Here is an 11,575-nt window from a genome sequence, read left to right on the forward strand (position 1 = left end):
GCAGCTATAGTATTGCAAATAATACCATTGCAAACTATTGTATATAAATCCTCTTTATTTGTTCATTGTGTACTCAGTGTGGTTTTTGCAGAAATATACTGACTAGATGGCTGTTTTATATGATCATCCAGATCTTATGTGTTGTGACTGGCAGGGTCAAGTGAACATCTTAAATTCCAAACTTTCTTTGGACCAGCATAAAATCTCCTGTGTCATTGTCTTTAGGTTGTACTTTTAAGTTGCATTGAAAAAAAACCCTGAAATCTAAATCAGCTGTCTTTGCCGATACTGTTTGAGTACCTTGTGATGTGTCGTCTGAGCAACTCTTCCAGTAAATCCTGATTTTCAGCTGTGAGAATGTGCACAGTGAGATTTGCTTCCTCTTCCTCTTGGTTGACAGTAAAAAGAAAAGCATGCTTTTAACTTCTGTATGGTTAATAAATTGGAACTGATATTAGTATATTTGTATATAACTATGCATAACCACTTATGTCACTGATTATTGTAAAAAAAGTGACGTGACATGTGGCCAAGTATGGTTACCCATACTAGGAATTAGTGCTCTGCATTTAACCCATCCTAAGTGCACACACACAGCAGTGAACACACACCCAGAGCAGTGGCCAGGGAGCAGTTGGGGGTTTGGTGGCTTGCTCCAGGGCACCTCAGTCATGGTATTAAAGGTGGGAGAGAGCACTGTACATTCACTCCCCCCACCTACAATCCCTGCCAGACCTGAGACTACCGCAACCTTTGGGTTACAAGTCCGACTCTCTAACCATTAGGCCACGACCTATATAATATAATATATTATTATTATATTATAGAATTAATATTCACCTAAATGCTGATACTAGCATTTGTATTGCTAGATCTCAGTGCTGCATTTGATACTTGTGACCACAATATGCTCCTCAACAGACTGGAACAGAGGGTGTAGGACTGTCTGAGACACTTTTCACATTGGTCTTACACATCTTGATGTTGAAAATGGCCCTATCATTTACTTGCATTCTAAACTAAAGCTGGTACATCTAGTCCTGTCACTGCAAAAACATTATGTCAGAAGTGGGATTCGAACCCACGACCTCCTTACAGAGGACCAGATGTCCCAACATTGGATCTTAACATCAGTTGAGTCTGGCACCATGACCACTCGGCCATCCTGACATGGCAGGTTGATAGCGATAAACTTGATGATCCTTGCTTCCTTGTGTCATGTGAATAACAAATAATAAACAAATACTGCTTTTAAAATCTTTTGAGTTGACCCTTGTGACTCTAAAAGCCTTAAGATCAACAAGTATAATGTATAATAAGTATAATGCAATGTTTACATCTTAAAACAGTGTGACGTTTAAGAATAGTTCTCTTCATATTTTGTGGAGGCGGAGTCTTTCAGTCTGAGCTAAAAGACTTCTTACTAGGAAAAACAAAATGAAAATGACTCCTGACACATAGTCGATCAATAATTATTCATAAGTACCATATCTTCACATACTACATGGATTTTAATTTGGGAGCTGGAAAAGTATTACTTAGTGTAAGTATTCTGCTAATACTGTCTGTGTTTGTGGGTTAGGTATAAGGAATAAGCAGTTAGAACTAAATACTATTGCAAACTATCATGTATAAATCCTCTTTATGTGTTCAATGTGTACTCAGTGTGGTTATTGAAAAATATACTGAGTAGATGGTTGTTTTGTAAGTTCATGCAGATCTTGTGTTGTGACTGGCAGGGTCAAGTGAACAACTTCATTCCAAACTTTGCTTGGACCACCAGAAAATTCTGACGTCTCCTTGAAAAAAAAACTCTAAATCTAAATCAGCTGTCACTGCCAACACTGTTTGCTTACTTTGCTTACTTTTTTGTCTAAACAACTCTTCCAGTAAATCCTGATTTTCTGCTGTGACAATGTGCACAGAAACATTTGGTTCCTCTTCTTCTTGGTTGATAGTAAAGAGAAAAGCATGCTTTTAACTTCTGTAGGGTTAAAAAATTGGAACTGATAACAGAGTACATAAGTACATCAGAGTTTTTAACTGAAAACATTCGTTTCTTACAGTTCCCATCCCAGCACATATTTCTTTCAGTGCATTTAAAGATGCCTAGACGTGATGATGTGACCAGCTTTCTGCAGCAGTCACCTTTTGACCAGCGTGTGGTGTCTAAATTCCTGAAGATCAGGCCAAAGATTCTGGGGGTAAAACAAACTGAAACACTTGAATTTTTCATTTTGATTTGAGGGGAAATGAGGAAAAAGATGCTGTCTTGTTTTATATCTTAACAGGTTTTGGAAATATCAACAGGTATAACGATGTTAATCTTAACAATCTGGACAGGATTTTTATATCTCCTCTGGTCATGTTTAATTGTAAGTATTTAATGTCAACATCATAACAGCATTGTGCAATGAACATATGCTGAATAATATTCATTATCTTCACTGCAGTCGATTTTAACCGGATCTGTGACGGTGTCAGCTGCATGTACACGTAACACATGTCGGGTTAGTCTGAATATCTAATAAAAATTATTTAACTTTTTATTAGATTATAATGCATTACATTTTCCCCATTGTTCCCATTTCAGGTCAGAATCTCACAATTTCTAAACTGTTTCAATGCCATAGCAGCTGCTATCTCCATCCCACTTCACTGTCTTGACAGTGATGTAAGTGTCTGTATAGATGTCCTGCTTTCATTCTTACAAAATTAAAACATATCTGCAAAACTTACATTCTAACCAGACAAAGTGCTAATACTATCAACTATAAACATTGTTTTAATTTTAGCCTATTTAAGCTCCACACTAATATGTCCTTTGTAACATTTATATCACTCATGTGCAGTTTCTGTCAGCTTCTTAAAGAGAAATATTTATAACTAATAATAAAATGTGTTTTAGGTTATAATGTCTACTGTCTGTGTACTCACTCAGGGTGTGACTCTAATTCTCTTGGTTTTCTGTGATGCTCTGGTCTTCATCATCTCTGTTATAGTTGCCTCGTCTTCCTGTGACTGCTGCAGGATAAAGGTAAACAGATTCAGTTCAAAGATCTTACTTAAAACTGAAAAAAAAAATACTTTTGTCATTATTTACTTACCCTCATGCCATTCCAACCCCCTATTTTTCTAATGAAGATGAATGAGGACTGGCTCTTTCACTCTGCAAAATGAAAAAAAAGCACCATAAATGTAGTCCATATGGTCATGCTCACTATATATTATAAGCCTTCTTAAGACATAGGATAAAGCAAAGTCAGCCTTAGCTCTTCTTTTGAAAGATATTTTTTTCAGTGAATCAGATGAGCTTACAAAAACTTCGTCTTCCTGTGACTGCTGCAGGATGAAGGTAAACAGATTCAGTTCAAAGATCTTACTTAAAACTGAAAAAAAAATACTTTTATCATTATTTACTTACCCTCATGCCATTCCAACCCCCTATTTTTCTAATGAAGATGAATGAGGACTGGCTCTTTCACTCTGCAAAATGAAAAAAAAGCACCATAAATGTAGTCCATATGGTCATGCTCACTATATATTATAAGCCTTCTTAAGACATAGGATAAAGCAAAGTCAGCCTTAGCTCTTCTTTTGAAAGATATTTTTTTCAGTGAATCAGATGAGCTTACAAAAACTCACAAAAGCAGTCTGACATAAAAACAGTTACATTTAATGATTGTTTTATACTCTTAAGAAGCAACTGATTCAACCATGATATAAGAGGGAGTTTATTTCAAAATTAAGTTTACTACAATCAATTTTATAATAATTTATTTCTAAATGTGGAAATGCAGAAAGAATTGTATATTAGATTTACATGTTAGCACTTTCATTCACACAGAAAGAGGCACTTGTTATATTTCATCCTTATGATTATTTGACTGCATTTTTGAAAGAAGCAACCTCATTTGCCTATCCATTCTGATTAGTTAATTAACTGGCACTAGGTGTCACTACATCCCCTTTAGATTTACATGCAATAATGAATGCAACACAATAATGATGTTCTGTTTTTGTTGTGTTCTCTGTCTCTTTCAAGTCAAGACATGTTGCAGTCAGTTACATAAACCAAGATGTGCCTTATATGACTGGCAACAATATTGTGCAATCAGGCCCTTTTGCACCTCCACCAAACTATGATCCGAGTCCTTTAGAGCCTCCACCAAAATACCATCCAAGTCCTCTTGCACCTCCACCAAAATACTATCCATATCCTACACATCCAGCAAACTACAACCCAAGTTCTTCAGCACCGCCACCAAACGATGATCCAAGTCCTTCTGCACCTCCACCAATCTATGATCAAAGTCCTTCAGTTCCTCCACCAAACTATGATGCAAGTCTTTCTGCCCCTCCACTAAGTTATGATCCAGGTCTTTCTGAACCTCCACCAAGCTACAATCCATGTCCTTCTGCACCTTCAGTGAACTATTAGGTAATTAAGAGGCCATTTCTAGCCTGTTGAAGAAATCAGTTGCATTTTTGCAACAGAGCATTTTTCAAGCTCCTTACTTTCTGGATATAATTTATAATTTCCAAAGACACACTCTTAAAACAATGTGACAGTTCCATATTTTCAGCATTCATTTGTGTTACCTTATAAGCATTCTTTATAAGTGCACAAGTTCACAACTGTAAATGCTTTTTTTTCATTGTTTTTATAACCTTAAATTTGAGTTTGAAATTCTGTTATAATCGACACGTCACAGAAACTAACATTAGAGATTATATTGTATTTAATATTGTAATGTTAAACGCATTACTTTTTACTATAATTATTAGATGTATGTGTGTAAATACAATATAAGATATTAGTCATCATAAAACATTGTCTCTGCCAGCTCATTCAAGTGTTTGGTATTTCATTACATTTAATCAAAATAGCAGATAGGACCAGTGTTATAAAAAGAAACATAATGCTGCATACTGTAGGCTATAGTAGGCTACACATCCCAGATGTTTCAGAAACATCTATCCATCCATTTTCCAAACCTCTTGTTGAGTCACTGGGATGCTGTAAATGCTCAAATGTCTCATGGAAAACACAGCAATGTGCTGTGAGGTTCAGGTAACACCAGTCTTAAAGGTGGGGTAAGTGATTTCTGTTAGCCAATGTTGATATTTCAAATCACCAAAACAAACATGCCTCTACCCCAAAAGGGTCTCGCCCCTATTTTGATAGCTCCGCCCCACACATACGTACACAACCAAGGCAACAATTAGTTCTGTGAAACAAAGCAAAACCAATGTTACACCATGTCAACACCGGACGCGAGTCTATAGAACAAAATAATATAGAACTCATTATAATCAGTGATGCTGTGTACACTGGATGCGGCGCTGCGCGACATGACAAATCCCCGACAGAAAACTGCTGCTGCGTTCTATTTATGACGTATTGACACAAATTTCTTTTGAGTTCTCTTGAGTTCTCTCCAGCGCTGGAAAGCTGATCCGATATTTACACGGGTCCTACTTCTTATCTTATCGTAAGCCTTCTTTAGTTCTGCAGACATTTTCCTCTTTTGTTTTTTATCCACCATCTCTATCTTTCTGTCGTCACTCGGCTCGGCTAATGTCGGTCCTGTGCACTGAGCGCTCTGTCCTCCACATCATGATTAGACACACCCTTTACTGCTGATTGGCTACAAGTTTGTTTTGGTACTGGCCCGACTCAGTTTTCTAAAGCGTTTTTGAAAAAAATACATACACCCACCTATAGCCCACATATTGATCTGGAGTCTCTCCTGGATTTAGCACGTAAATCATATTGGACGCAGTTGTTTTTTACAGATAGGCTATGTTAAATATTGAAGTTTGGTTAATTAAATTGACACTGTATCTTTACTTTGAGCATTCGGAAACAAAACATCTTTCCAACTGTAATCGCGTGTATATATGATTATATTGGAATGTTGGAAATACTTGCGCTGCATGTCATGTGAGAGAAACCGCGGCACGTGTGTGTTTACGGACGGATAGAGGAGGCCTTCTTGCTGTGAGGCGACAGAGCCACTGATCACTGCCACCAATAGCAGCAGAAACATGCATAAATAGTAGGATACTTGGGATGTGGAGTCTCATAAACTGCAACTTTCCTAGATTAGGCTAAAACTTTAAAAGAAATAGAAAATGAAAATGACAAGACCTAAGACAAGAGCAACATAAAGGCAAAGTAATCTCTTAATATATTGATTATTTTCCTCAGATTGTAAAACAAATCTTTCATAGTCCTACTGCTAATCTGAATACACACCAAGTTGGAGGAAGATACTAGCCTATTATTTATTGTGCATTTTGTGGAATAAAAATTAAATTACTAATACAACCTTACTTTAGACCAGTGGTCGCCAACCCGTCGATCGCGATCGACTGGTAACGTTAGATCTTTATCACTGTCCCAGTAGATCCCGGGAAAAAAAAAGTAAAATAAGTACAAAAATGCATTACATTTATGGGGTTATATTACTGTATCACTGAAGGGAACTGTCTTGAGAAAAGTTTCGATGGCAATGGCATTTTCTTCTCCTCCGTATAAAGCGCAACTCTGCTTTGTTTACAGCGGTAAACAAGGAAACGCTATATTGCGGTCGGTTCATAAGCAGTGTTGCCAAGTCCGCGGTTTTCCTGCGGAATTGGGATATTTTAACACTGTTGCCGCGGGTTGTTGTTCATGTCCGCGGGTTGAAGCGACCCCAATAACGTGATATTTAGTCCCTGGAATGTGAATTTTACTGGAAGATCCCCGCCGAAAAACGTGTATGTTACCCCCGGAATGCGATTTTTACAGGGGGACCCACCTCGAAACGTGATTGGACTAGTTTTATTGCGAAAACCTGGCAACCCTGTTCATTAGCGCTACCTGCTGTCAGAGAGTGCGTCTCATTCAGACCTGCTGTTTTTGTTTCGTGCATTTGTTTTATGTAGCAAATAAATAAATAACACCTAAAGTCAGACCATTCTGTTTTTGTTTTAAATCCTGAAATTAATCTAAATCAAATCAAAAACAACTGCCCGTGCAGATCGTGATTAAAATGCAGTGGTTGCCTCTCATTTCAAATGGCTAGATATTTTTGTTTAAAGCCAGTTTGTTTGTTATAAAGCAATAGCCAATAAATACATTTGCTTAATAATCAGTATCAGTATCAGAATCCAATTTGCTAGTAAAAAAAAGAAAAAAAGAAAATCTGAATTCTGAATCAGCTATTATCGGTGCATCACTAATTACTAAGTAAAAGGCCTCAAATTTGAAGTACAATCTGGGATGTCTTTTTCTATCAATTCTTCAATAGGTAGATCTTGTCTTTCATAAAGTGAGTGACATGACATGTGGCCAAGTATGATGACCCATACTCAGAATTAGTGCTCTGCATTTATCCCATCCAAAGTGCACACACACAGCAGTGAACACACACACGGAGCAGTGGGCAGCCATTTTTTTGCTGCGGCACCCGGGGAGCAGTTGAATTGGTATTGAAGGTGGGAGGGAGCGCTGTACATTCACTCCCCCCACCCACAATCCCTGCCGGTACGAGACTCGAACCCACAACCTTTGGGTTATGAAATACATTTGCTTAATAATCAGTATCAGTATCAGAATCCAATTTGCTAGTAAAAAAAAGAAAAAAAGAAAATCTGAATTCTGAATCAGCTATTATCGGTGCATCACTAATTACTAAGTAAAAGGCCTCAAATTTGAAGTACAATCTGGGATGTCTTTTTCTATCAATTCTTCAATAGGTAGATCTTGTCTTTCATAAAGTGAGTGACATGACATGTGGCCAAGTATGATGACCCATACTCAGAATTAGTGCTCTGCATTTATCCCATCCAAAGTGCACACACACAGCAGTGAACACACACACGGAGCAGTGGGCAGCCATTTTTTTGCTGCGGCACCCGGGGAGCAGTTGAATTGGTATTGAAGGTGGGAGGGAGCGCTGTACATTCACTCCCCCCACCCACAATCCCTGCCGGTACGAGACTCAAACCCACAACCTTTGGGTTACGAGACCGACTCTCTAACCATTAGGCCACGACTTCCCCATAGGCCGAGGTCAGGGATCTTGGGCCTAAAAAGGTTGGTGACCACTGGTTTAGCCCTTTAGATCTTATGCATTGTGACTGGCAGATCAAACAAACATGATCTTTCCAAGCTTTGTATTAGAAAACAGTAGTGTCGCTTGTCCCCCTATTACAATTAAATATATATATATAGAGAGAGAGCTTTCCATGTAGGACCTGAGCAACATAAATCAAGTAAATCCAGATTTTCAGCTCCAGTGTAAACAGTGACAGTTGGTTTCTTTTGTGTTTGATTTCTCTGTGGCTGACAGTAAAGAGAAAAGCATGTTATTAAGGGCTGAAAGATTAAAAAATAAAAATGTATAGGCCTATTTGTAAAGTACTTGTTAAGTAAATGAAATCGAACTAAATTTCCATCCCAATCCAAACACATATTTCTCTCAGTGCATCTAAAGATGTCTAAACATGATCATGTGACCAGCTCTCTTCAGCTGCCAGCATCTCCATTTAACCAGTATGTGGTGTCTAAATTCCTGCAGATCAGACCACAGGTCGTCAGGGTAAAGCGAACTGTCCCACTTCAAGATTTTTTTCTGCTAATATTAATTTTGGGGTAATGAGGAAATGTTCACCATCTTGTTTTATATTTTACAGGGTTTGGAAATAGTATTAGGCATAACGATGTTTGCCTTAACAATCTGGAAAGGGTTATTTTACATTTTGTGGGCTTCTATCATTGCAAGTCTTTTATTTCAGTATCAGAGCAATATTGTGCATTGAGCAAATGTTTAAACAATATATTTTCTTCACTGCAGTCAGTTTTAATTGGATCTTTGACGGTGTTAGCTGCACACAAACGTACCATACGATGGGTTTGTCTGAATCTTTTAAGTATTTTACATTTCATTTTATTTGAATGAGAATAATATCAGAATACAATAAATTATATTTTATACATTTTTGATTTACCTAAAAAGCCTTTCTCATTTCAGATCAGAGTCTCACAATCTCTAAACTACCTCAGTGCCATAGCATCTATGTTCTCCATCCCATTTCATGGGTTTGCAAATGATGTAAGTATATAGACTTCCTGCTTGAAATACATGAGATCTGCAAAAATCACTTACTCCAGAAGAGCACTTGCATTTATGTTGGTTGGTATTAAATGCATCAGTTACCAATTATTTAGTTATACTTAATACTAATCTCTCCTTTATGCTGTTTATATCAACCTAGTTGAAATTTAGTACAATTTCCTCAAGGCAAATAATTCTAGCTAATGCAAAAATGTGTTTTAGTTCATAATCCTCCTGCCTCTAATATTCACTCAGGGTGCGACTCACATTGTATTGATGGTCTGTGATGCTCTGATCGTCGTCTTCTCCATTATTGTTGCCTCAACTTCCTGCTGCAGGCCAAAGGTAAAACTCAAGACGTGGTTTAAAGATTCTTACTTCATAGGATAGCTGACACAAAAATTACAATTCTGTCATCATTTACTCAACCACATATCCTTCCAAACCTGTATGACATACAACACAGCTTATTTCAGTGAAAAAACCCATATAACAAATTAATCACATTTATATATCACAGCTGGTTTATCACATGAACAGTCCTCTGCCTGGTGTGACTGTCAACAATATTGTGTTTGTGACTCAACCAAACTCTGCTGCAACACCAACAGTCTTCAGTTCAGTTCAGTATGGGCTGCCATCAGAATACGGACCAGCCTTTTCCAGATGGTAATTGAGCTATTTTGACAAGCATGAAGAAATTACGTTTGTCTACACTAAAACCCTGATAAAGTGTGTGTGTGTATGTATGTGTTATATTAGAAAACTATCTTTACAATAATGTAATGGTTTAAAACAGGACACTCACAGACATCATACTGTCTGTTACAGACCTGAGGACTGAAGGACAGAAGATAATTGGGATCCCAGCCAAAGGATGAACTTAATAGTTAATTTATGTATTATACTATACTTTTTTTTATATATATATATCTGTGGTATTATGCTTATACTCACACTAAATGTAAATGAGAATGAAATGTAAAATTACTGTTTTTACTGCTCATGCAATATATTCTGGTTTAAAATCTCACCGTTTAGCATGTTGAGATTGGGAGGAGCTGAGCATGTTTATTTAACTTGTCCATAGACTTCCATTGTAGTTGCAGATTTGTTATATTAGTCATAAACATTCATGCAAAAATCATCATGCAAGTGCTTTCAAATGTTTGTTATTTTATAGCATTTTTTCAGAATAGCAACTAGAGTTATAAATAAAGGAACATATTTCTGCATATTGTATATAGGCCCAGAATAGTGTGACGTTTCAGAAACTTTCTGCATGAATTTTAGGTGGAGTCTCATAAACTGTAGCTAAACTACAACTGAAAAAGAAAGAGAAAATAAAAATGACAAGACATAAAACAAAAGCAACATCAAGTTAAATCAATCAATTATTATTTTGCTAATATTATAGAACAGTAGTACATATAGTACTGATCTGAATGGACAGGAAGCTGAGATGAAACTATCAAGCTTCATTTAAAAAGAGGCTTAATTTTTTTTTTATCTTTATTTGTGTTGATGTAGCCACCACTTGTGATTTTAAATAAATGTGAAGTTGTGTAAAAGGTAAAAAAATAAAAATTAAAATTAAAATTAAAAATAAAAATTAATGATATTGCATGATCATGTTTATCATTTTTTGGAAATCTATAAAATAATGCCATCTTTAAAGCCTATTTTTTTGTTTGTACTCTGAATTGCTTCTGCTAAAATTACAACCAAATAAATCAACAATTTATTTAGTTTCACATTGTTTCATTGCCTTCTCATGTGTCAACTGTAAGAAGGAAAGTGAATCGAAAGTTAAATCACTGATGAAACAGATCTTAATAATATACGTTTTGATTTTTAAGAGTTCTCAAAAGGGTATTTAGCGTCTTTCGCTAATCTTGACGACAATCGCTTATTTATAATAAATTCAGCACATTCAAATCTGGTTGGATCTTAGCTTTGGTTTACAATCATTGAACTTACTCTTTCTCAGAATTACTGTTGCTCATGTTTAAAGGAAAACATTTCATAAAATAAGAATGTGCAAGTGTGTGTCGTATCCATGCACTCCAGCAGAGGGCGTACAAGGGGTAAATAAACCAAACGTCATTGTGTAAAATATGAACATTTACGCGGCCTTTATTATTATTATTTTTTTTTCGGCTAATTTTTATGTTGTACCCTTTTATTACTTGAGTTCAGAACTCGTGAAATAAACCAAAAATGAACACTAAAATAGTGTTATAAACATACATTGCTTTTCTATGCTTTGCTTTTAAACCTTACCTACTCTTTGCCTTAAGTGGCTCGGTGTAGGAGACATTTTCATGTTAGCAGATGTTTTGATGTCTGAGTTCAGGGGCTTTGTGATCTGTACTGTGCTGTCTCACAGCTGGGAGTGTGTGTGTGTGTGTGTGTGTGTGTGTGTGTGTGTGTGTGTGTGTGTGTGTGTGTGTGACTCACACTCTTTA

The 11,575-nt window shown here is 36.5% G+C and overlaps 1 protein-coding gene and 1 non-coding gene across 2 annotated transcripts; one reads left to right on the plus strand and one right to left on the minus strand.

The window, feature by feature from the left end:
• Window positions 1-1,060: 1,060 nt before the first annotated feature.
• Window positions 1,061-1,170, minus strand: trnal-caa (transfer RNA leucine (anticodon CAA)). Its single transcript has 2 exons — window positions 1,134-1,170; window positions 1,061-1,108 (listed from the first exon to the last, which is right to left on the minus strand). It is a non-coding gene; the product is annotated as a tRNA-Leu (tRNA).
• Window positions 1,171-2,105: 935 nt separating this feature from the next.
• On the plus strand, window positions 2,106-4,441 carry LOC107666737 (sulfated surface glycoprotein 185-like). The gene is made up of 6 exons (XM_016458170.1): window positions 2,106-2,204; window positions 2,292-2,375; window positions 2,454-2,510; window positions 2,594-2,674; window positions 2,942-3,037; window positions 4,046-4,441. Exons 1-6 carry the CDS (start codon window positions 2,106-2,108, stop codon window positions 4,439-4,441), a joined length of 813 nt encoding a protein of 270 aa, XP_016313656.1.
• The last annotated feature ends 7,134 nt before the right edge of the window (window positions 4,442-11,575 follow it).

Source organism: Sinocyclocheilus anshuiensis, unplaced genomic scaffold, assembly GCF_001515605.1.
Source record: "Sinocyclocheilus anshuiensis isolate Anshui unplaced genomic scaffold, SAMN03320099.WGS_v1.1 scaffold267, whole genome shotgun sequence".
Classification (NCBI taxonomy): Eukaryota; Metazoa; Chordata; class Actinopteri; order Cypriniformes; family Cyprinidae; genus Sinocyclocheilus; species Sinocyclocheilus anshuiensis.

Bases quoted from the DNA above. Each gene is read 5' to 3' on its own strand.
- LOC107666737 (XM_016458170.1), top strand. From the start codon at position 2,106: ATGCCTAGACGTGATGATGTGACCAGCTTTCTGCAGCAGTCACCTTTT. The intron at 2,511-2,593 runs GTTAGTCTGAAT...TTCCCATTTCAG, and splicing joins GTACACGTAACACATGTCGG to GTCAGAATCTCACAATTTCT. The intron at 3,038-4,045 runs GTAAACAGATTC...GTCTCTTTCAAG, and splicing joins GTGACTGCTGCAGGATAAAG to TCAAGACATGTTGCAGTCAG.